The sequence below is a fragment of the Rhinolophus ferrumequinum genome, chromosome 10 (assembly GCF_004115265.2).
Source record: "Rhinolophus ferrumequinum isolate MPI-CBG mRhiFer1 chromosome 10, mRhiFer1_v1.p, whole genome shotgun sequence".
NCBI classification, from domain to species: Eukaryota; Metazoa; Chordata; class Mammalia; order Chiroptera; family Rhinolophidae; genus Rhinolophus; species Rhinolophus ferrumequinum.
The window spans coordinates 54,054,547-54,079,739 of NC_046293.1; the positions used below are offsets into that span (position 1 = coordinate 54,054,547).

At 43.9% G+C, this 25,193-nt stretch overlaps 1 protein-coding gene across 2 annotated transcripts; it reads left to right on the plus strand.

Annotated features, from left to right (window-relative positions):
- Positions 1-5,812: 5,812 nt before the first annotated feature.
- On the plus strand, positions 5,813-24,618 carry COPZ1 (COPI coat complex subunit zeta 1). Of its 2 annotated transcripts, none has more exons than XM_033118211.1 (9): positions 5,813-5,883; positions 15,976-16,044; positions 17,444-17,525; positions 18,144-18,235; positions 19,421-19,476; positions 20,799-20,876; positions 21,025-21,076; positions 22,277-22,315; positions 23,242-23,626. In XM_033118211.1, exons 1-9 carry the CDS (start codon positions 5,866-5,868, stop codon positions 23,287-23,289), a joined length of 534 nt encoding a protein of 177 aa, XP_032974102.1. In that variant the 5' UTR covers positions 5,813-5,865; the 3' UTR covers positions 23,290-23,626. The 2 variants fall into 2 exon arrangements, with proteins under 2 accessions (XP_032974102.1, XP_032974103.1); XM_033118212.1 differs by having other exon boundaries at positions 5,827-5,883; positions 15,892-16,044; positions 23,242-24,618.
- The last annotated feature ends 575 nt before the right edge of the window (positions 24,619-25,193 follow it).

The following is a 25,193-nucleotide window of genomic DNA, read 5'->3' on the forward strand; positions in this document are numbered from 1 at the left end:
ACCTTGGAATGTAAAATAGCACAATTGCTGTGAACAATAGTTTGGTGGTTCCTCAAAAAGTTAAACCTAGAATTACCATATGACCTAGCAATTTCACTCCAACTTATATAACCAAAAGAATTTATTGAAAATCAGTATTCAAAAGAGAGAGAGAGAGAAAAAACAACAACAAAAACAAAAAAACAAAAAGAAAAAAAAGAAGAATGAAAATTGGTGCTCAAACAAATATTTGTTACATGAATGTTCATAGTAGCACTATTCACATAGCCAGAAGGTGGAAATAACGCAAATGACAATCAATTGAATGGATAAACAAAACAGGGCCATAAAAAGGAATGAAATAATGATACACACTTAAAAATGGATGCACTTTAAAAACATTATGCTGGGCAGCCGTTTGGTTCAGTGGTTAGAGTGCAGTGCTCATAACACTAAGGTCGTCAGTTTGATTCCCACATGGGCCAGTGAGCTGCACCTTCCACAACTAGATTGAAAAAACAACGACTTGACATGGAGCTGATGGGTCCTGGAAAAACACAGGTCCCCAATATTTCCCAATAAAGAATTTTAAAAAACCCTACAAAACATTATGTTAAATGAAAGAAACCAGATGCAAAAGGCCACCTATGGTATGATTCCATCCATTTGAAATATCCATTGAGATAGGAAGCAAACTGGTGGTTGCCAGGGGCTGAGGGGAGGGCAAAATTGGGAGTCACTATTTTATGGGCACCAGGTTTTCCTTGGGGATGATGAAAAAGTTTTGGAACTAGATAGAGGTGGTGGTTGCACAACATTGTGAATGTACTTAATGCAACATTCTTAATTGTACACTTTAAAATGGTTAATTTTTTGTTTTATGGATTTTGCTTCAATTAAAAAATGCTTCCTGGCAGTCGGATGGCTCAGTTGGTTAGAGCGTGAGCTCTGAACAATAGGGTTGCCGGTTCAGGTCCCACATGGGATGGTGGGCTGCCCCTGCAACTAAAGATTGAAAACATCAACTGGACTTGGAGCTGAGCTGCGCCCTCCACAACTAGATCGAAGGACAACGACTTGGAGTTGATGGGACCTGGAGAAACACACTGTTCCGCAATATTCTCCCATCCCCCCAAAAAACAAACAAAATGCTTCCATAATCTCACGCCTGTGCTTGGAAGTGTTCCATAGTGTCCATGTTATAAAATAATAAATAACAATAGTAGAGCATTGAACAGTTTACACATATTTTATACATATTATCTCATTTAATCATCACAACTTTATCCCCATTTTGATATTCAATTTTTTATTAGTTTAAATTATAAATATATGCTTGTTGTAACAAAGTCAAACAATACCAATATATACAAAGAAAAACTATTTAATAATCCAGTCTTTCCATCTCACCCTCTAAGATAACATATATTAATATTTTTCTTCCACACTTCCCTTTATGTTCCCTTTGCTTGGAATGCTCTTCCCCCAGATATTCTTATGGTTCATTCCCTTGTTCTTTTCAGGACTTTTATCAAATGTCCCCTTCTCAGTAAGGTTTTGACCACCCTATTGAACTTTCTCCTTGTCCTTCACTTCTCCACAATGTGAATAATACCACTCCAAATGGTGAAACATAGTGGGATTGCCCTCGGCCTCCTTTTCCGTTGTAATTTTCTCCATGACATTTATCACCCCCTAACCTCCTATATAATTTACTTATTTCTTTGACTATTATCTACTTCTGTTCCTCAACCAGAATGCAAGGATTCTATGAGGGCAATGATACGTATTTGTATTGTTCACTGTTTTTATATATCCACTGCTTAGAGGGAGTGGCTAGCCCATGGCTAGCATTTAATAAATATTTGCAGAATGAATGAATGAATGAATGAATGAACAGAATAGAAACATTTCAAACATAGTTATTCATAATTAGCCTTATATTTTTAATGAAAAAATGGAATCATACCACATAAATTCCTCTTTAACTTACTCTTGTCATTTAACATTTCATTACCATTTCTCCAAGTTAATGCATATACCTCTAGCATACTTTTTAAATTTATTGCATTGTTATTCCACAGTCTGGATATACAATAATTTATTCAACTATTCTCCCTTTGATAGACAATGTTATTTTTTGCCATTATAAACAATGTTGCAATAAGCACTCTTATGTATGTGTCATTATGTACTGGATTGTGTTTGTAATTCTCTAGGAAAGGATGTACCCATGTTTAATATTACAGGAACTGCCATAATACTTTCCAAAAGAGAGTAACACTTCCAACTCCCACCATCATCTGGTCCCACTACAGCAGTTACCTACATTTGTATTCAATGCATTTCACCATCTGGCCACAAAGTACCTTTCCAGTTTTATCTCCATCCCCTTCCATACTATTTCTTTATTTATCCTCTGTCCCATGAAACCAATCCCTCAAAGATTTCTTACATTACACAACACTGAAGACATTGTGTTAAGTGAAATAAACCAAATACAAAAGGACAAATATATGATTCCACTTATATAAGGTACTAAAATAGTCAAATTAAGAGACAGGAAGTAGAATAGTGGTTACCAAAGTCTAGGGGGCAGGGGAGAATGGGGAGTTATTGTTTATTTAATGGGTATACAATTTCAGTTTGGGATGATGAAAAGTTCTGGAGATTGATAGTGGTGATGGCTGTATAACAATGTGAATATGCTGAATGTCACTGAACTGTACACTTAGAATTGGTTAAAATGGTATAAACTTTATGTTACATATAAAAGTAAGTAAAAACATTTTACAATTAAAAAAAAGAAAAATATTTCTTGCACATCCCAGACTCCATTCCTTTATTCATACCAAACCCTACCAGTCATTTCATCAATGCATGAATAAATCAAGGCCAAACTCAACAGCCCTTCTCCTGGATCTTGACTCTCCCACCCAAATCCCCAGGGATCACTTCCTCTCAATATCTGTACCCTTTATTTGGCATTTAATCCTAAACTGCACTTCGACACTGCTCATTTATCTTTGTATCTTGCATTTTCACAAATATTCATTCTATTCAGCAAACACTACTTGAGTATTTACTATTTGAGGGCTAGATGCTAAGTAAATAAAATGAAAGGGACAAAGCACTGCCTCAGATGACAAGTCTGATGAGTTAGATTGATGTATTAAAACATGACTATAACCAGAGTCGATGATGGCAGAAATGAGGAAGTGTCCAAATCTACCTGGGCATATCAGGGAAGTATTCATGGGGAGAAGATGTTGATTTTGTCCTTTAAAAAATAGCTTGTTTTTCTCCTTTTAAAATAGCACCCATGCATTTTAGAACACCTAGAAAATATGAAAACATTGAAAAAAGTCCTAGCACTTTGAACTAGCCACTGGTTACATTTTTGGGTATGTCCTTCCAGTCTTTTCCTCCACACAATAACACACACACACACACACACACACACACGGTCGATCCTTGAACTACACTGGGATTAGGGGCTGACCAATACCTCATGCGGTTGAAAATCTATGTATAACTTTGACTCCCCCAAAACTTAAATTACTAACAGCCAACTGTTGATCGGAAGCCTTACAGATAACATAAACACTTGATTAACAAATATTTTGTATGTTATATGTATTATATATTGTATTCTTACAATAAATAAGCTAGAGAAAGAATATGTTATTAAAAAAATCATCAGAGAAAATACATTTACAGTATTTATTTAAAAAAACACATATCAGTGGACCCACTCAGTTCAAACCCGTGCTATTAAAGGGTTAACTACGTGTGAGTGTGTGTGTATACATATGGTTGAGGGAACATATGTATTTTTCATTTGATTGGTTCTTAAAGGTTTTCCAGCTGAAGGTGAGATGGAAGCAAATGAAACAAGAATGATCATAGAACTTTAATGCTGGGTAAGGAGGTAGGGCCCTAGAAAGCTCTGGTCTGAGACTCCCCATTTTCGAGAAGTGGCAGCTGTAGTCTGGAGAGGGTATTGGTACTTGTCAAAATTCTCTCACTTGTTAAGGCAAAGTCAAAACAAGAACTAATGTCTCCCATTCAGTTAATTGTTTTCCCCCCACTGCAGTTACGCAATAGGTTGGAGAGCTAAGAATCAACCCTCTTCTGGAACAATGTCTGAATGTTAAGATTTGTCAGTACACAAAGAAAGAGGAGCTAACCCCCTCCCCCAAACCAGCCACACCACATATTTTTCTCCTCATGGTCCCTATAGAACATCTGGTGTAGGGTACTTCAGGTAGGACTAGGTAGGATACAAGAGAGGCTGTACCACAAGTCAGAGTGGATTGTGGGTAAGAACATGGGAATCCTTAGCATGCATAGGATTGTAAGTAAGCACATGGTTTTAGAACCAGACCTCCTATGCTCAAATGTATGGCTGCCAGTGAATACTTGTATGGCCTTAAGTAAATTATGTAATTGCTCCCAGTTCCACCAGTCCCATCATAAGGGTTTTTAAAAATATTAAATAATAAATCCAAAGATTTAGCATGTGTCTGGCCCATAGTAAATTGTCAATAAATGTTAGTATTATCATTAAGCTGCCAAGCCAAGGACAATCTTGTGATGCCAGGCATAAAGCTAAATGTTTGAGTATCTCCCCATTTGGAATAGATAAAGGCTTCTTCAAGATATGAGCCTTGTCACCTCGGATTTTACCAGAAAATCATATACCTTCCTTTAGAGCAAATGTCAGCTCTGTAGTTTGTTTTGTATTGTTATACTTTTCTCTTAGGCCCTCTGACTCTACTCTGAAATTATTAGAAAAACTCATGATTACGTTTGAATCATGGGAGAGCTTCTGAATCATGGGAGAGCGTCTTGGGAGAGCTTCTAAAGAAATAATGTCAGAGACAGAAAAAACAAAATCCCTTTGGGGATAACACAAGGCAATAGAAGGTGTCCTTGACCTAAGGGGAGGTAAGGGACCAAGGAACAGAGGGGTAGGGGAAAGCTAAACTTCATCAGAACCCTTCCCTATTGTGAAATCCCTGCATTCAGTAAACTTCTCTTTTCTCATTTTGCAACGGCTTGTCCTTACTGAACGACCGCAGACCCTGCTCCCCATACCCTTCCTTATCCTGGACCCTTTACCCCTCTGTCCCTCCTACTCTCTCCTCTCTGGTTTCCAAAACTCTTAACATCCCAGTTTACTTGCGGCCAAAGAAATCTGCTTTTAGAAACTCAGTGGGTCATTCCCTGGGACTCCACCTTGGGAAGATTGTTACTGTAGCAATCAACTTTCTGGAGACTTTGGTTTATCTAGTTAACACCTTGGGCATCCCTTGGCTTTATTCTATGGTTGGGCAGACTTTCTGCGAGGATGCTCAAGTGATCTGAGCGAGTCTGAGGAAGAACTAGCAGTGTTTGCCAAAGCAACCGTGAACATCAGGGACCTAATCGGAGTTCTTGGAATGCGGATTAGGGTAGGATTCTGCCAAGAGCTGCCAGTGTTAAACGTTAAGGAGACATAGCGCCCCCTAAAGGGAGTGCGGATTAAAGTGGCTAACCCAGGCTTACGATATCACGTGCTCCCCGCCCTGCCAATTGAAAATTAATATTCGCTTCCTCTGTTCCCCATGGAAACAACCCCGCCCCATTGACTCTCCCGCCCCATTCAGTCGTGAGATTTTGGCGTTTTATTGAGTGTTTAAACTGACAATCAAATACCTGCGCCTTCTGGCTGGAGACCTTGCTTCCGCAAAGCAAACTAGCACTCTGATTGGTCAATAGAGCAATAGCTGGCACCCCGTAGTCCAATAATCCCCATCCTGGGCGGGGTCGAACGAGGACGTAGGGCCAATCAGCGGCCGCGTTCTTTTTGCGGCTCCACGTCGGCACCAGCTGCGGGGCAAGATGGAGGCGCTGATTTTGGTAGGAGCCGGGGCAATCGAGATGCTACGGTGTTAGAGGGGTCGGGAGTCGGGGTTCAACCTGACTGGAAGTGGGTAGATACGGGAGTTCCGGGTAATCCTCCGGGACCGAAGGTTCTGCCGGCCCCTGGAATAAGGGTGTGGCCTAGTGCAGGAGCTAGAACCTCGGTTTAGAGTAGGGCACAGTCGGAGAAGAGGGCAGAGTCGGTGGAAAGTTGAAGGGAGCACACGGGGTCCTTGGGACGCATAGGATCATAAGCCTACTGGATTGAGGTCCTTCAGGTTCCCCCGATTCTGAGCATTGTGGATGATATTCTGATTTGAGTTTCTCCAAACTCGCCCCAAATTGTAAGAATGGAGTGCAGGTGTTTGTCATCACAGGCTTCTCCTGTTGGTTGTCACAGTTTGATACTCCATTGATAATTCCCCGTCACATTCTTTCAGAAAACTATTCTTTTTGCTTGGTTTCCTGTTAATCCCTTTTATATAGATGTGTCATGATAAAGAAAGAATCAGTATTCCATCAATGTTCTGGAATGCTTGATGGAGTTAGCATGGATTGTGGAATATTTTTTCAGACTCCTTATTCTGGTCTCCTTTTCCCTACCCATTTAAACTTTAGGAATTCTTATTGTAGGATCTGGGATGCTAACTCTCTCTGGTGAGAGAGAGAGAGGAGAATTTTGGTGTTTAAAGGGGTGTATTAGCTCCCTTGTCCATATGATCCTTTTAGCTTGTTCAAACAAATAAAGCACTATTATTCCTTCTTTAGACCTGGACCACAGCATTTCTCTCAGAAGTACCTGTTTTGCAACTAGGGGAGATGTTAACAGAGATCTGCGTGTAGGAATTTAGTTCCCACTTCCTTCTTTACTTGAGTTGAACTCAAGGCCTCTGTCATGCAGGGTGTCATGCGGGGTCTCAGTTCCCGCTCCCAGCCCAAGAACGCAGGATATGGTGAGACCAAAAAGGAACACCAACGGAGCCATAGATAGGGGAGTCATAGCACTATATTCTCCATGGCGGCTGGGTTGGAGACACAGGAAGCAGGATCCACACCATGTGCAACCCGCCGTCCGCTTCTCTGCCAGCCAACCTCACTTGTTAACTGCAATCCGCAATCTGCGCTTGTTAGCTTAGCCACAGCAGTTATATCAGTGGCTAATGGCTAACCGGTAACAGCTGATGGCCAACTAGTCACAGCTGATGGCCATCTACTACCTGAGCCAGCACCTTTCCACGTGAGGCCGGGAGCCTGGAAACTGCTCTCCTGGCTCTGTCTGCACAGCCTCTTTTTTGTCTTTGTCTTTCCTTCAATTCTAATACATGTACACATTCAGATCCTCATCAGGTAAAAGAGAATAACAGATTTCAGTTCCCCTCTTTGAAAATGGCAAAGATAGAGATAATTCCTTCTCATCATATGGGTTGGTCAAGCCTAGATATTATAGAAAGCTTAAAACGGAGTACTTTTTAATAAGATATTTTCTGTACCACGCACTTGAACAGTATTCTTAAGCAGTTAACAGACTGAGATAAGTTCAGGGGAATTGGTTTCTTTTGAAGTTTTTGGAAATTTTTAGACTGCTTCCTTGCTGGTGCCTGGCCCCCTGCATTTCGTTAAGAGAAGCAATCTCTTCTTTAGAAAGGAGCCTGTTTACAGGTAAAGAAAGCAGTGAGGGAGATGATACTTAGGGAGCTGTTTTAACCAGAGATCTGTGTGTAGTGGTGAATTGAGGCAGTTATACGTGAAAGTCTTTCACATTTTCTGTTAAACCCAGGTTCTCTGTCTCTGCTTCCTCAGTGAAGTGTATTTCAACCTGCTGCTTTTTTATATCCATTTTAATCTGTACCTAAGATGCAGCATTCACAGAGCCATGCTAACCGGTCAGGTACCCCTGAACTTTGCTTTAAAAACCATACTGATTCTTTGTCATGACAAACTTATATAGTGGGGACAAACCAAGGTATAGGGAAAAGGGCTTGCTCAAGGAAGTATAATGTCAAAACTAGATTAGATTTTGATTCCTAATCCCATACCAGTTGTCTCTGTTATCTCATCGTCGGCTTCCACTTCTTTAATATACAAAACTGTACTTTTGACCATCAGTTATATAAAGCTTTTGTTGGGGACAAAGTACCAACAGGTATCAATTCTTATGCTGGTGTCTCCAGCGTTCTTAGAATATTAAACTAGTATTTCCCTTCCTCCGTGTCAGCTCTTTCCCACATTTTATTCTCTTTACAATTTCAATATTTTGGGCTCCTAATTACGAATTTATATACCTTTCTCATCATTCCAGCTCTTCTCAACTGGAGTTCCAGGAAAGAATTAAGCCCTAATGACTTAAGGTATTCATTGTATGTAATGAACCAATTTCTGTCCTCTGTAACCGCAATGGCACTAGTTTTGTTCCGTCTTTGGGAGAAGTGAGAAAATAGTCACTTCAATAATTATCAGTATTCAGTGGTTCAGATGTAGAATCCTAGTTGAGAATCAGGTGATATTTTCTAAGTTTTTCTTTCTCTGCTCACTACCCTCACATACTAGCCCACAAAATTTAGCTCTATCTGATTCAGAATTACTCTTCCTCACTGTTCCTTTTAATCTCTTCCCCTCTTCTGTCTACTCAGGAGTATCGCATGAGTCTTAGGTTGCCATGTTCATTATGAAAAATGTAAAGAATCCCTGGACCTTACCTTAGCTCTGTACTGAACTAAAGAGTTTAGTGTACCTGGATAGTATTTAACAAGCCATTCCTTAGAAAGGGAGACACCTTCTAAAGTTCTTTTAGGCTTCCTCCTTTCACATTTTTATTTCCTGGTTTGGCTGGACCTCTGGGGAAATCTGATCAGAGCATATTCTTCTATCCTCACCTCTACAAGGCACCCAGCCATAGAATATTGAGAAGGGAAGGGTAAGCTAGAGGCGGTCAAGAAGAACCATCAATCGAAATTTGATCTGACTGGGTATTTCTAAATACCAATCGGTTCTCTTTATTTCGGTACTTTATTATGGGTCACATTTCTTTCTTGAATTAAGTAATTCAGCCCTAGCTTTCAAGCACATCTGTCTAATCTCAGGTCTTTTTGTAGTCTCTAAGGAAAGAGACTCTTTCATCTCCTTTTAGAAATGCTTAATAATGATGCTCCCAGCCTGCATCTTTGGACTCAGCTTCCTCTCTCCTGCTGTTTTCTGCTGTTTTCCCTTTCTTGTGAATGGAGAGGGATCTCTGCAGGTCACCATTCTCCATTAATAACCTATGGAATCTTAAAGATAATGACTTATTCCCTTCCTCCCTTCCCCCTTTACCTTTTTTTCCTCAAAGCTTAATTACTCTAGCAGTCTAGATCCTTAAATCTTTCCTCATAGATTTCATTTTTCCTAATCCTCTCTGGGTTCACTTCCAGAGTGCTTTTCCAGTACTCTAATGGACCAGACTTCTTATTTGTATCCTTTCCCTTCTCTTAACAACATTGTTACCCTAAAACAATGACCAAATCCTGAATTCTAAGCCTCATTCAAAAATTAGGGCATCCAAAGTGCACAAGAGTATGCGTATATATGGAGGAGGAAACTATGCAGAATACATCAGTGACTCTTAAAGGTTGATATTGCTCTGTGGCCTTCGCTTCCTGAATCATTTTAATGGGGCTTTTGTTAAATTCCTTTGGCACTAACAGTAGAGGTACTTGGCCTAAATGCCCCCTCCCCCTGCTCTGGGCAAAGGTATCAATTACATTAAGCCCCCAAAGCACTCCCATCTCGTTCCTGGCAGTCCCCTGTGCCCCTTTCCCAGCTGCGTCCTTGCTGGTGCCTGGCCCCCTGCATTTCGTTAGGAGAAGCAATCTCCTCGTTCCTGCACTGTGGAGATATATTTCTCAGCTAGGGCGCGAGCAGTGCCAGCACTGCCCCCGGTGAGGTCCCTGGCAGCCATAAAAATTTTTATTGTGATTATGTTGGTGTCGGGGTGTCCATCTGGGTTATTGCACACCTAGTTTAATTGATTGAAGTTTAATTTATTGACACTTCAAATTAAATGATCAGAATAAACTGTGCTGTTACTCTGGCCGGCTTGTTTTAATGGTTGATTGCTGGAAGCAGACCTCGGCTTGAACTAAAACCCCCAAAGAGCAATTGACGCTGCTTCTAACTCTCCCCATGTCTTGCCCTCCAAGAAGACCTCGTTATAGATTTCCGACGTATTTATATATATTTTTTCCCTCTCCTTCGCAGTGGTGGGAAAGAGTTGGTCCCCAGCAAAGTATAAATTAACCAAAGGTCTAGGGGAGCTGTCACACGGTCAGATGAGGAGGAGGGGTCCTTCATATGAAGAAAGCCAGACCCTTGAGAAGCCAGGTCTCCCCTGGGAGGCAGAGGATGAATGCAATTATCCAAATATTTGAAGGAGCCCATTGACAGATTTAGGGTCTTTTTCATCCGGACATTTGCTACTGTTTTTTCTTTTACTCCAACAACATGACTTGGTTAGACAGGATATTGACAAGCAAACTGGTTATGGAAAGGAGAACTGGAAGAGCAAATAAAGGATAGAAAAGGAATTAAGAATCGGTGCCTACCTACCCATTTATGCTAGAGTAATTAGGAAGACGAAGGCAGAGTGCCCATGGGCAGCTGATGAAGATAGATTGGGAGATTAAGTCCATGCACACTTTTAGATGCCTGGACTGGCGAGGACCATCACACATTTGGCCTCCCCTGATTTTGCACAGAATAGGCTTTCTCTCAGGTCAGATTATTATTAGAGTTCTCCTGTCCTTAGATTCCCTAGCCTCTGCTGGTGCTGGACCACCTCATCTCTTCAGTAATCTTTCCTGGTGTGTAACCTGAGTCTTTACCTGCTGCAGATGAAGCTTAGGTCTCCTTACTTGGCTTTTAATTTTCCCACTACCAAAGCAGATGTCCCCACCCACAGCCAGTTTGTCTGGATAGCTCTGTTTACCAATTTTCTCCCTCCTTTTCTATTATTTGTAGTTTTTAAAGGGAGACAGAAACTAAGGGAGAGGATAGCAATTCTGCCTCGGGTTGGTTTGGGGGAGCAAATAGATTGAAAGATGAACACAGGCTGTCAATTCAGTCTTTTAAAGACCAGCCTTTTGTTTTCAGGAGCACATGGGGGGTGTAGTGGGGAATAAATTGGGATACAAATCATGACCAAGGACTCATCAGAAGTGGATCCATCCCCATTTGGTTTTTCCATTTGCTGAGTGATATTTAAATGAAGGCTCCCGAATTACCAAACTGGGAAGGCAGAAAGTTCTAATATTGCACCCAGGCTTCAGGTGGAGAGTACGCTGACTTCATGTTCAATTCACTTATCTTTGCAGCAGTGCTGCTTGCTTTGTCCCACATTTCTGTAATTCTGTCACTTCCATAATAGTTGAAGAATTAGGGACTGTGTGACCTCTGGGCATAAAATTCTCTGGCAGACTAACTTTCAGAATTTTAAGAAAGAACCTGAGACTTTGCATTGCTGAAGAGCTTGGGGCTTCGTTATCTTTGTCCTGCCTGTCTCACAGCCACCAAATTCAGTCATTGAAAGCTGGAGGGGTATGATGCTGACCTCTGCTCCCCCTGCTGGCTATGTTAGTTTTCTCAATCATATTTATTAATTTATGAAGGCTACACATATTTTTGAGGTCATTACTTGGTGCCAGGCAGAGGAGAGGGGGTGATTTATAAAAGTATCACTTATTTCCCCTTTTTTTCATTCCCTCCCCACACCATTCAGAGAGAATTTCATTTAATTCTAAACCTAGGTCTGTGAACTCCGTGAAATCATAAAAATTTGTGAATATTTATTTTTCTGGTAACCAGGTCCATAAATTTCAGAAGCTTATCAAAGGGGTCTGCTGTACTTCAAAAAAGGTGGTAACATTAACTGATCTAGCTCAGGCCTCTCATTTCTCCATTAAGGAAACTGAGTCCCAGAGAAAAGTAGAACTGGAGTTAGTGGCTGATCCAGACTATAGTACAAGGATTTCAGGAGTTTAGAGACATTTTCTCCAGTAGTATCAGAATTCTTAGTGACTGTGCTGTCACGTTTTGTATCTGTGTCAGATAGGAAGATTCTTTCTAGGTATCTCTTCCTGCCCGTCAGTTCTCCCTTCCTAAGATGTGTTCAGTTTCCTCTGTATAACCAATATTTGGTCTCACATCAGCCAGTTCTGTGGTACCTGTGGCGCCTATTCTTTCCTGAGCTATGCTTCTTGAATCTAAGCTAACCCTTGGGTAATGTGTGAAAACTGCTCTTCCCTGTCAAAGCCTGTAGCTAATTCTTTTCATCTGAAATCCCTAGGCTTGTGGCTAGCAATTGGAGCCCTCACCCCCAGAGGAGCTTTTCATTTTAAAGAAGTTGGCACAGAGTTGGGGAGCTAATTACCTGCTTAGCCATGTGGAGCTGCGAGTAGTACCTAGGAATTTCTCCTTGTAGTTTTTACTGTCTTGATTTTACTTTATAAATAGAGTTGAAGGAAGAGCATCTTGTTTCCAGTTGATCAAGATCTATTGCCAAGCCAGGGTACTACTTTTTGGCATGGCCATAAAGATTTTTTTGTAAGTGGGGAATAAAGAACTTTCTAGGAATCTCACCCAGATTCTTACTTGTGCCCTTTCAGCTCTGTGGATAGCATCCTCTAACTCCACAAAGGATTCTTGGTCTCCCTCCCCTAAATGAATCAAATTAGTCGTAGGCTCCAAATATCCTGTCTACCTGCCCTAAACACTACCAGTCCTCTTCTGGTAGCATATCACGATCTTACCTCAGAGTGTTCTCTTACTACATACATTGTGAACAGACTTAATTCAGTGCTTTCTCATAGCTCATCTCTCCTAGTTTGGTTAACAAGACACACAAATAGAGAGCTTTTATTCAGAGCTGCCTTTTAAATATTTTTGCCAGTGACGAATCCGTAGGGAGCTGCAGGTCATCCGAAGGCCCACAGGGGGCAGCACTAGTAATGCCTCGTCCCTTCTAGTCCTCCGTGTGCTGGGGGAGGGGTACTGGGAGATGTGGGTGTTTTTCCCCAGGCTTCAGAAGCCCCTGGTTGAGATCAAAGACTCCTTTGCAGCACACTAGATGCTTGTTCAGTGTTGTTTCAGCTCCTGAGGAGTCCAGTCTTGTTTCCTTGATAATAGAAATGTACATGAAAATCTATCAGAGCCACCCACCCTCCCACAAACCAATCTGCCCAAACATCATTTCCAGGCATCATTAGCATTTGAGGTGAAGTTCTGTTATACACTCAGGCTGTGGCTCTCTGAAAGTCAGTGCATCACAGAACTTTGTCTCGAAAGCTTTCTAGCAGCTACCCATTTGGAAGTGGGAGGAAAGAACAGACCTTTTAAATCCTTTGAGCATGGCCCTAAGCTTGTAGGGTCTTTCTCACTAATCAGCATTTAATGTGTTACAAGGTCAAACCTAGTCCATTGTCCAGGAAGCCCATTTCTCAATAGCTGGGAGTTATTTATAAACTTGCCCTTTGCAAAAACTTAAAAATGAAATTACATTATCAGTAATGGCTTCTGGGCCCTTTAAACTGGCTGGTTTTATGGTGTGAGAGGAACTCCTGGCCCTCCCCACTACTGAGAGGTAAAGGCCCCAGGCTGAAGTGGAACCAGCTGCAGTCAGGAGGTGGCAGGAGAAGTAAAGGAGAAGCTGCTGGCTCCAGCTGTAGCAGAAGGGAGAATTAAAGCAGCATTTAAGTGTTGCCTAAATTCTCAGCTTTATTTCATGTATTACCCCCTTGGAAGTTTGAAATGACCAGCCTTTTCTCTAGTGCCTTCTTACCCCTTGCAGAGCTACAATAAGTCAGATCTGGTCTTCTTTTTGCCTTCCTTTGCCTATCTTTTATTCTTCCCAGGAAGATCCAGTATTTTTATTTTGAGGATTTCCTTGATAACATCTTCTAAGTTAGTAAACTAGCCAGGAACAGAATGTAGGGATCTGTTTCTCTTTTTGCCAGCTGTTTTATGTACTCACACCTCGTTGGCCACAAAGGACGTTGTCTAACTCTCCTAGTTGGCTAGTAGCCGTAAGCGTTTTCTTTTCTTTGGGATCCCATTGTTTCTAGGATGCCAGACCCTATGGCTGCAAGAACCAGGTGTTACCTTTGCCAGCTCAACGACCAATTTGAATCATTAGGAAGGTTGCTGTGAATGTGGATGGAGAAACAGAGCCCAAGATTTCCAGGGAAAAGATTGTGGGGAAAATTATTTCTTCTAAATTTCCTTCCGTGTGGGCTTCTTTTCCTCTATCAGGGAAACTCTTTCCCATCGGTGTCCTTCTCTTTGGTGAATTGCGGACCCAAGTTGCTGTAGAACTGAGCCTGCGTTATGAGGTCTTTCGTGGGGAATGAGGAGTTAGGAGAGCTGCTTCTATTTGTGACCTGTTTACTAGAGGAGACTCTATAGACGACTTGCCTCTGCTAGACACGGGGTTCCTTTCTTTGAGGGAGGGGTTCCTCATGCCTCGTTTATCCCAAAGACTAATGGATATGGGGGGGCATCTGTAAGGAGCGTTTATCAGAGGAGAGAGCAATTGGTAGTAATGTCACCCAAAATAGCCACACCAGCTAATCTTCCTATACCTGGAAATCCAATTATAAAAGGTCCCCTAGACGCTTACCGCATCAAAAAGTTTTTAGTTTATTCTCGAACTTTATTCTCATAGTCATTCAACAAATATTGAGGGTTAAGTATGTGTCAGGTATTGCTTTGGACACTTGGGATAAATCAGTAAACAAAACACAAAAATCGCTGTCCTCAAGAATTCAAGTGGGGAAAGCTTACAGTCTTCATCACCTTGTCAAAAGACTGGGTTCTCTTTACTCTTATTCTTAACCCCCTGAGCTAGGATTGGTTCTTTTCATGGAACCATAAATCCGCTGGAGCCTCATGGGACAGTTTACCTTTATAGAGGCTGCAATTTTCTGGATCCTTGGCAATGATTCTTTCCTCCTCACTCTTGGGTCTTTCTTAAACACATGCTTGGAGAATATATTTGTTCCCTGTGAGGACTGTGGGTTTCCCAAGGAAGCCAGGAAAGGGAGGTAACAAAGCAACAGCCTTGTCTGCTAGCACAGGGGAGGGATATCATGGTAAGTAATGTTGATTAGAAAGTCAAGGAATGTGAGCCTACAAGCACCTAGACACATACCGCCGCCTCCCCTCCTTTCTCCTTTCCCTTCTGGTTACCTCGTGCTCTACAAGTTACAGGAGTAGAGGAGCTTTTTGCAAAGTGATATGCTTTGCAGTTATTTGAGTTTGAGTATAACCATTCAGACTGAGGCTGTGATGCCTTTGTGAGAGCCAGTGTTGTCAAAGTTTGATTCTTGGTAGTGAAGGAACGCTGCTTTTTATCTCCAGGCGCCAGTGTTTCTCAGACGGATCCTCTTTTCTTTAACTTCCCCCAAGTTCAGATTGGTTTGTCCTGGCAAGTTAAGTGGCCGTGGTCGTGGTGTAAGGGAGGAAGTGGGATCACAAGGGCAGTCTTGGTAGATGGGTGTCTCACTGGGCTGCATTCAGCACTGGTGTGTGGGCGGGGGGTGTGCACACGCTCTGCTCAGCTGTGGGTGGTTTAGGGGAGGCTTGCTTTATGCCTCTGCAGTGCTACTGCATTGGGACTGCAGAAACTTCCTAGTACGCTGGGGCATTCGGCCCTGTTGTCAGAGAGCCGTGTGCAGTGCCTATTTATTAATCTGGTCACAGTCCATACCCACCTGTGCGTGGGAAACCAGGGAGGGAGTGTAATTTGGAAAATAATGGTAGCATAATATTTGGAAATAACAGCATGACCTACCTTGATTAAGCACTCTGTGAGTCTGGTTCAAAGAACCTGTTTGTCTGATGCTGCTTTGGAGTCTTTTGTTAAAATGCCCCCTCCCTCAAATCGGTTCATTTACCACTTGGTCATTCTCAGTGGGAAATGTCAAAATGGAACCGGTTGGGAGGGAGGGCATACGGAGGCACCTCTCTATCCCCTTGCAGCCCCAGTGGGATTAGGAGAAGGTGTCTGGTTTGCCAGTGGTGGCAGGAGCCTTCAGGACTCAAGGTATGTTCGTATCTCTTCAGGAACCCTCCCTGTATACTGTCAAAGCCATCCTGATTCTGGACAATGATGGAGATCGACTTTTTGCCAAGGTGAGCTTCCCTTTCAAATTAGTTTAGGAGCAAGACAAAGACTTACTCTGAGCTTTGAGTCTTGGGACTGGCCCTATTAACTCGTATTCCTTGGTACTATAATTTTGAGAATTCTTCCATCTTTCCCGTTTCTACTCCAGCTGAAACCTCAACTGCTTCTGTCTTAGTTGCCCGGCTTCTCTACTTGCCATCCTCAGACTTTGACCTCCTTTGTTTTTAGCGTCAGAGAAGAACTTGGGAACCTTGGTTTCTGAACAAAGCATTGTCTAGATGTGAGAAGCAGCTTGCCAGTGCCCATCACTCCTGTACTTTCCGAACCTTTTACCTTGCCTCTCGCCTGGGTTTTTCCAGGGAATTTCCTTGTATTAGTTTGGTGCAAAAGTAACTGCGGTTTTTGCAGTTATTTTTAACCTTTCAAACCGCAATTACTTTTGCACCAACCTAATAGTTCAGGGTTCCCGTCCTAGTGTACAGTTACCACCAAGTTGTTACCTCCTGATTTCCCTGGCGTGATGTTTCTAACTTTGGAGCCATTAAAAGAGAAGAGAAAGGACACCCCTCTCCGCTCTCCCTCTATATCCTCCCCCTCCTGTAGAAATTTTTTTTTGTCCCTGGTGTATTAACTCTGGCAAGCATAGCATAAATCAATCAGCAGGTAGAGATTAGTTTAGAATTCACCAGCTGTTCCTCCCTGTAATTGGATGTAACTATGCAGGACACCTTTTGAAACAGTTATCCAGTTACTAAATGCCAGACCTGTCATAGGTCTTCAGCTGACTGCGACGGATTAGCCCCTAAAGAGCAGAGCGATTTAGCAGCCTGCATCTCCGCCCCCTTGCCAGGGAGAGCTTGGGAGTGGGGGCTCAGTAGCGTACTAGATTGCCTCCTGCTTCTTTCAGTTTGCAGAAAAGAAAGCTAAGATATGAGAGAGCACAGAGTATGGTTTGCCTTTCTTTAGAGGAGGTTTTTGCAGCCTTTCCCTATTCCTCAGCTTCATACAGTGAGGGTCTCCAAGTTTTCTGTGCTTTTAGTGCCTTTTGTGTTCTCTAGTTCTGCTCCCTGACATGGGGTAGCTTCTGGGAAGCACTCAGTGCGAGTGGTCTCAAGGATTCTCTCCTAGAATACAGACGGGCAGAACCTCATCACAGGACTCTGCCCTTGCAGTCTTCGAAATGTGAGGTGGGGTTGCCTAGAGCAGAGTCCTTAAAAAATTATTCTTGTATTTGATGACTTCCTGCTCATTCCCTGCCTCTATAGTGCTTCCTTTTTCCTGTCAGTACTTCTCCCATACTCCATCCCTTGAAAGAAAGAAATGCAAGATCCAGGGCAAAACACAGTTACTAATCATTCTGGGCTCCCAGCTCTACTGACCCAACCCGTCTCCTTTCCCTCTGACCAGTACTATGACGACACCTACCCCAGTGTCAAGGAGCAAAAGGCCTTTGAGAAGAACATTTTCAACAAGACTCATCGCACTGACAGTAGGTCACTTTCCTTTCACTACTCCCTGTGTTGGAGGAACCATGGTGGGAAGGGGGTGGCAGCAGGACCGCGGAGAAAGGATAAAATGACTCTGCCTCCTTTTTCTCTTTTTTTCCTCCTCCCCTCATATAATAAACTCTTCAGAAATGTAATGGGGAGGTGAGTGTACCTCACGCGGGAATACCGTGCTGGAAGGTTGGCTGTTAGCTACCTGTCTAGTCCTTGGATTTATGAGCCTCACTTGACAAATTTAACTGCAGCTCTGCTTATTGTACCGCATCCATTAGGGCAGGTAAATGGAAGTCTGTAAAGGTGACCGCTCTGCATTTTCACCTCCGAAGGATCGACTAGTATCCTGTCTCTTATACAAGGAGGGAAATCAGGGTAGTTGGGGGAGGGTGGTTAGAGAAGATACATTTAGACTTCACCAAGTTTATACTTCTCTTCTGCCACCATCTGAAAAGAAAAAGCAGGTTAACTTCGATCTTTGGGGGTGATGATGACCTACGGTGTCTCAGCCTAAAACAGCTGGATCCCAGTAAATCGTGGTAACTTCTTCTGTCCTACTTTCTTGTCTCAGGCTATCCACTGTTTCTACCTTTTCGCCCCCACTCCAGGTGAAATCGCCCTCTTGGAAGGCCTGACAGTAGTATACAAAAGCAGTATCGATCTCTATTTCTATGTGATTGGCAGCTCCTATGAAAACGAGGTGAGACTTGCCGTCCGTCTTTGCTATCTCTGATCCCACTTCCTAGACCTCAGGCAGGACGCTGTTAACGGTTCTGGGCCCGGGGAGTACCATGTTCATCTGGCTTCTGAGTGGGCTAGTGAAGTTATCAGAGATGCCTGCTGGCCTCACAGAAATTGCCTAGCACATTCACCTAGAATAGAATAGAAGATTTCCCTAGATCCCTTTTTTATCTCCGTGTAGGAGATACCATATATGTTTAAATACGTACTAACATACAATATCAATGGCCTTTCCTGGATAGTGTGTTTTAAGATGGATTTTTGAGGTATAGTCAAGGTTGGGGGGATGCTTGCTCCTGCTTGCTCAGTCAGGTCCACAACTAGCCAACATTCTGGGTCATGTTGAAGCCATATGTTCATTCAAAATGGGTATAGTCCTTGAGACTTGAGACTTAATACACTTGAGAAGACTGAGTGTAGTCCTAAGCTGCTGCCCATCATAGGAAAAGCTATTTACCTAAGGTAACAAATTCCAGGAGAGTAGATAAGTAAAAATAAGCCCCCATATAATTTGAGACAAAAGTGAAAGCTTGAGAGAACCAACGCTTACTGAGCTCTTATTGCTATAAGTGCTTTGTAAAGTACATTGTTATTTAAACCTTACAGCACTTCTGTGAGTTCTAGGCATCGGTGCCTTTGTTTTATAGGTGAGGAAACCAAACCATGAAGAACCATAAGAAATTACTAGTATTTGACCGCTTTTGAACTACAAAAGTGGCAGTTTCGTATGATTCAACCTAATTTTCCCAGACTTACACATCTAGAAAATGGCTCAGCTGGGATTTAAGCCCAGATCTGTCTGGCTCCAAAGCCCATGCTCTCTGACCTCAGCTATTGTTTGGTTAGTGACTTCTCGACCTAAGACATCAGGTAACACATACAGTTGGTAAAGACACGTAGTGGAGTCTTACAGGAAAGTTCTGTTGGAGCAGGCTGGTCAAAGAGAAACATCAGATTGTGGGATTGTGTGGCAGAATTTATTTCTGTGAGAAACCACAGGTCCTCTTTCTGTTTTGCCTTAGGCTTTTGGTCCTTTGTGAAAGCCTTTGTCTTTTGATGCTTAATGAATTAGAGGGTTTCGTTTTCAGGGAACAGCTTTCAGGTCCCTGAACCTTATACTTCTGCTACTGCTTTCTCCCAACAGCTGATGCTCATGGCTGTTCTGAACTGCCTCTTTGACTCGTTGAGCCAGATGCTAAGGTGAGCGGTCCATTCTTGACATCTGTTTGGGAGAGACTCTCATATTCTTCAGGCCCAGGGATTTGTGGGGAATCAGCAGAGGCTCCGGAGAAGTTGGGCTTATTATTTCAGAGTAGTTCGCACTGATAGGGAGGACTGAATGGAGAGGAGAGATGTCCCTCTGTGGAATAATTCTCCTGTGAAAGGAGATTGGGAGGGAGCAGAATCTTCACTTCTATGTCTACTCTATTCCCCGTGGCTCTGCCAGAATTCTAAGCACCCTCAAAGTGCTTTCCTGGGCTTCATTCTTTACATCAGAGGTAGGGAAAGGGCAAGCATAGAGAAATGTCCCAGACGCAACATCCATACCTTGGGAATGGAGGCAATGCTCCCAATTGTTCTCTCCTAGCCCTTAGTTCTTCCCTTCTGTAGAACAAGAGGAATGTGCCATTTACGCTCTCTCCTCCCTTCCCACCTCTCCACTAGCCCTCTGTTCCCCATGTAGATGGGCAACAGAAAAGATATAAGATACTTTTTCTGAAAACATACAGGGCTCTGAACTTCATTCCCGCAGCAGCTCCCAAGTGAACCCAGCACGGCCAGCCATCCAGAGCAAAACAGCAGGCATTCTCAGCCCCACAAAATCAGCAGGGTGAATGACTCAGATTTCCTCAGGAAGGGGATGATTTATTTCTTAGCCAGGTGAATGAATAGACTTCATTTCGGGTGATGTAGTGAAAGAGTCAAATTGACGGATGTGACTGGCCACATGCACCAACCAGCGGATCTGAGGCTGTTGGATGTTGGCCCTGACTGTTCCCAGCCCCGTAGCTGGGCTTCTTTTCAAGGTCTGAGCAGAGCTGGTGACGGAGGGGAAGGAGGGAGAGCAGAGAGAAGCTTAGAAGGTTTGTCAGAACTTGAGTGCAAATAGAGTTTGCACTCAACCCCTCCCCATCTCTCACCACCTCCAGACTGAGTTTTAGCTCTGTTGATTTCCTTTTTTCCACCCACTGATGTCAACATTTCTGAGCAATGTCACAAGCAGCAGCATGGCAGGTAGGAAAGAAACAATATCTCTGGATAATCAACTCTTGAATAGTCAGAAATTAAGTGTATTTTTTGAATCTCTTTCCTGACGTTCCTGATCCTTTCTCAGCAAACAAGAGTATAAAGGGGTTTAGAGTAGATTAGCCAAAAAGTTCTTATTTGCCTTATTTACTTCTTTGTGTAGTTGGTGGAGACATTTATTGGTCTAGTTTAGGATCCCAACTCAGATAATGTTCGAGGATTCCTTTCACACAAAGGCTGTTTTTTTTTTTTTTTTTCTTTTTTGGGGGACTCAGGAAAAATGTAGAAAAGCGAGCTCTGCTGGAGAACATGGAGGGGCTCTTCTTGGCTGTGGATGAAATCGTAGATGGAGGGTGAGTTCTCTGACTTGCCTGGACCTCCCTGGACCTGGGGTGAGGGGGTGGATGGAGTAATGACCCCTGTGCTAAGGCAAGTGGGCTGAGTGGTCTGGGAATCCCCAAGTAAGTTGGAATGATGGTCATCTCTTCTTTGTCTTTGTAGGGTGATCCTAGAGAGCGACCCCCAGCAAGTGGTACACCGGGTGGCATTAAGGGTAAGCAGAAGTGTGTTCCCTTCTATCCCTCCATCTACTCACTCTCCAGGGCCAGACCTGCTGGATGTGTCTAAGGGTCTGAGCTTGTAGAATACATACAGCCTTCTCCTTCCCTTTCAAATTCTCAGTGTCCAAGGAAGGGAAGCAGAAGGAATGGTATTTCCACTCCTGACCCGGTACCTAGCATCTCACCTGGTCTTTGTGTAGAGTGGACATTTAATATATACTTACTGAATCAATGATGAAATAAAAGAAGCTGTAATATTGATGGTTCTGAAACTGTAAAGGAATTTGAAGTTGGCTTATTCCCTTGGGGGGATAGATGCATTCATTTGAGGCAGACGAGTGTCGTCCTTGTCTTTTAAGGTCGTGTAAAACTGAGGACAACACCTCTCCATCAGGAGAGTAACCTCAGCCCTCTTTAGTGCTAGTTACGTCAGAAAGGGCCTCTGGGTCAACCATAGACGTCCCCAGGTCCACTGGGGAGATGATGGTGGGTGCAGAGAGAGCCCACCAGCAATGGGGGTGCAGAGATGTCTGAGAAAGGCAAATCTCCCCATTCCCAGAATGTCCCAGCTCTGACCTCCACAGAGTGAAGGCTGACAGTGCCGGGTAATGGGAAATCTTCTCCCTTAACTGCCGTGGGCTCCATTTGCATAGTTTAATCTTCTCCTCTAACATATGTCTCTGTGTGGCAAGAGAGAGGGTTCCCCCCACCACCACCACCAACTCCCTCCTTCCTCTTCTCAGGCTGCTGTTGCAGCAGTTTATTTCTTCAAATTAACATGCTGTCGTTACCCAGCAGGCCTTGCAGGATCCATTAAACTACCCCTGGCTCCCCCTCATCCTTTCCCTAGTGATATTGATATTCAGGGAAGGTCTTCTCTGACTAGGGAATCAGGTCCTCCAACCCTAGGTTGTGGATCAGATAACCTGCTGATTACTTGAAATGGAATAAATCTTTTAAGAAGTCCTCCTGTCTTAAAATAGAGGATGGATGAAATGACTGTTTTTTTTGCTTACAGTCCCTCTGGCCAAGCAAAATTGTGGCTGTACTAGTCCCTACGAGGGACTGGAAGTTTAGAGCATCTGCCCTTTGTTTCAGTTGCAGGACCACATCTTCCTTCTTCCCTGCCAAACTTCAGTCAGGTCTTACTCCAGCTCTCTCCCATACTGAATACTTGTCTCTCTGTGCCGTAGGGTGAAGATGTCCCCCTTACGGAACAGACCGTGTCTCAGGTATGAATTTCTCCCTTCTTCCTCTCCAAGTGGACTGGGCCACTAAAGAGGCTAGAATAGCATTCCACCCTAACCCACCAAGTCTGGATGAGACCAGAGACTGAAGTCACATCTTCCTTGGCTTTCCCTTATTCCAGAGAACTGGGGCTCATACAGCCAAATGCCCTCTACCCCACCCCAACTCTCATCCCAATCTCCTGTGTGCAGTGGCTGTCAGCCTTGGTGTGTACCCTTCAAACCCTCCCCGCCTGATGCCTCATTCAATGATTTATTCCCCAGCAGAGGCTTGCCTTAAGCAGATGGTCTGTGTGACACACACACACACACACACACACACACACACACAGTATGTGTCTGTTTCTCTCTCTCTCCCCCTCTCCGCCTCTCCCTCTCCACCTACTATTCCTCTTTCCCTCCCTGCCTCCTTTTTTCCCTCCCTCCCTCCCTCCCTCTCTCCCTCTCTCTTATTATTCAAATGATGGCTAAACTGGAAATGCATATTCGAGCATATGCAGGTTTTGCAGATCCATCCTGCTACTTTGCAAATAGATCTGTCTATTTGATTGGGAAGGGGGAGATTCTGTTTTCTGCCCATTTGGAATTCTCACTAAGAAGTCCATCTGGATGTGGTAACACACACTCCTCCTTTTAACATGTGTCCAGTAACCCCTAGTCTTTTTCTTTCCTCTCAGGTATACCTCTTCTCTCTTCATCCTCCCAGTGGATTTGAACTTTTTTGCAATTTTCCAAACTGACAAAGCTCTAGGGCCTTAGAGAGCTTCTTCCCATTCCTCTACCCTTGGGGATTTTCTGTTTGTCCTTTTGCTAAGGACAGGGAAGGCAAATGAGGGGAAGGAGAGCCCCAGTCCCGTCCCTGCGCCCCTCTCCCCACAGCAAGCCCCTCAATGCCACCCTTGTCCCTGCAGGTGCTGCAGTCAGCCAAAGAACAGATCAAGTGGTCACTCCTTCGGTGAAGACCCCACTGTTCCTGGCTCCTCACCCCCTCAAAAAATCCACATGTCTGCTGTGACTTCTCATCCAGTCCCCCAACTGATGCTCTCAGGGTCATCTTGGGGATCACAAGGGATCCTTAAATCTCTCCGTCGTGTCTGTGGTTGGCCCCCCTTCCAAACTCCTAGGGGCTTCCCATTCCTTCTCACTTTTTGGCAGTTCTGGGAGTGAAGCTCCCAGCAGATTTGGACGCAGAGCAGGGAAGCACCTCTTCCTTATGCTCTCCTACCCCCCTTATTTTCTTCTCAACTTCTATGGCCTTTGCTATAGATACACTTCAGATTAAAGCAGGAGAAAGAATGTGCTGAGTGTTTTTCTCCCTTTACCTTTACCAGGCATTTATCCCAACAGCCCATATGTCCAGCAAGGGGAGGGAAAGAGAATTCTGTAGAATGAGGGGGGTGGGGAGAGGTATCTCCAGCCTCAACGCAGCCCCACTTACTGGCCTCAGCATTTTCTCCCAATCCTTAATGTCTCGTCCTCCAGCCTTGAAAAACAAGATTGGTACAGCTCACAGGCAGGGGACAGAGTAGAAGAAGCAGTGATTTAAATTTTATTGGATAGGGCTTATAAAATTCTGTATTTGAGTCAGAGCTGCATTCTTTACTCTGATTCTGGCTTCTAGCTTCAAAACTGCTGTGGTCTGTGAGTGTTCGTTGTGGGAATGTCCATCTCTTGGTCTGCTACCTTAACTCTGCACCTTCACTGTCCCTGGGATCTTTGTCTGGCTTGGCCTGGAGGAAAGCCAGTCCTTGAACTAAAACTCCATTCTAGTCTTGGGAAGAAGAGTTTCTGCTCAGAACTAGGGAGGGGGTGGAATTTATGACTTGGGCCTCTGGGCTCTCTGAGTCCCCTTTGCTCCCCACATGCTTTTCACTCCTCTGCTTTGGGTCTGCAATCTCTGCTGCTTAACCCCATCCTCTCTCTGCCTCCGCCTTCCATCCAGGCAGTGGGTTTGGGCTCTTCCCCTCCCTAGGTCACTAAAAGAGTTGCCTTTCTTCAGAAAACCTTCAGGATTTGGATTTCCCCAGGAAGATGGAGGATGGAACACCCACTCTTGGATCCTACCCCCCTTTTCTGACCCAAAACTTCCCACAAAAATGTCTCAAAAAACCTTCCTGAGACTTAATGTTCTGCCCAACTCATTAACTACCAATTCTCCAAGACTGAAGTGGGGCGCATAACGGCACATTTGAGGGGGCATTTTTGTGTAAGATGTATGGAGTCTGGAGATAGCCACCTTCATATACTGCTCTGTGCAAAGAGGAATAAAACAGATTTCTTTTTCCAAACTGCCTTTGTGTGATGTTTGTGTTCCTCTCCTCTCTTTTTGGCAGCTGCTCCTATTCCTCTAGCACCCCCCTCACTCCCCATCTTACAATATTTCTTCCCTCTTACCTCAGAGACTCCCCAGCATTCTCCCCTACCGCCCCCCATCCCTAATTTACGGGGCTGTTTGCCTCCTTGGCATCTCTCAGTCCCCTTGCTTGGAAATTGGCGCCAGGGGTGGGGTAGGGATGGTATTTTCTCAGTGGGAGTCCCAGGGAACTGAGTTCTACCTCCACCACCCCCAAAGCCAGCTGCCTGCTCCCGCCTCAGCCATTAGTAACCCGGAGACGCGCACCTGCGTGGGGGCTCTCCTCCAGACCCTGCTCCCTTCCTGCATCTCCCACTCCTGCTCTGAAATGGCGCTGAGCGTGTTATTTATCGGAGCCAGCGCTGCTCCAGAAGGTCAGGACGGTGGTGTAAATAACCTCTTCTCGCCATTTCCCCGTCCCTCCAGAGCCTGCTCCCCTCCCCCTCCTCCACCTTTATTCGCACAAATGAATGTGGCTGGGCTGGCGCGGAGCCTGGCCCTGCATCTTAA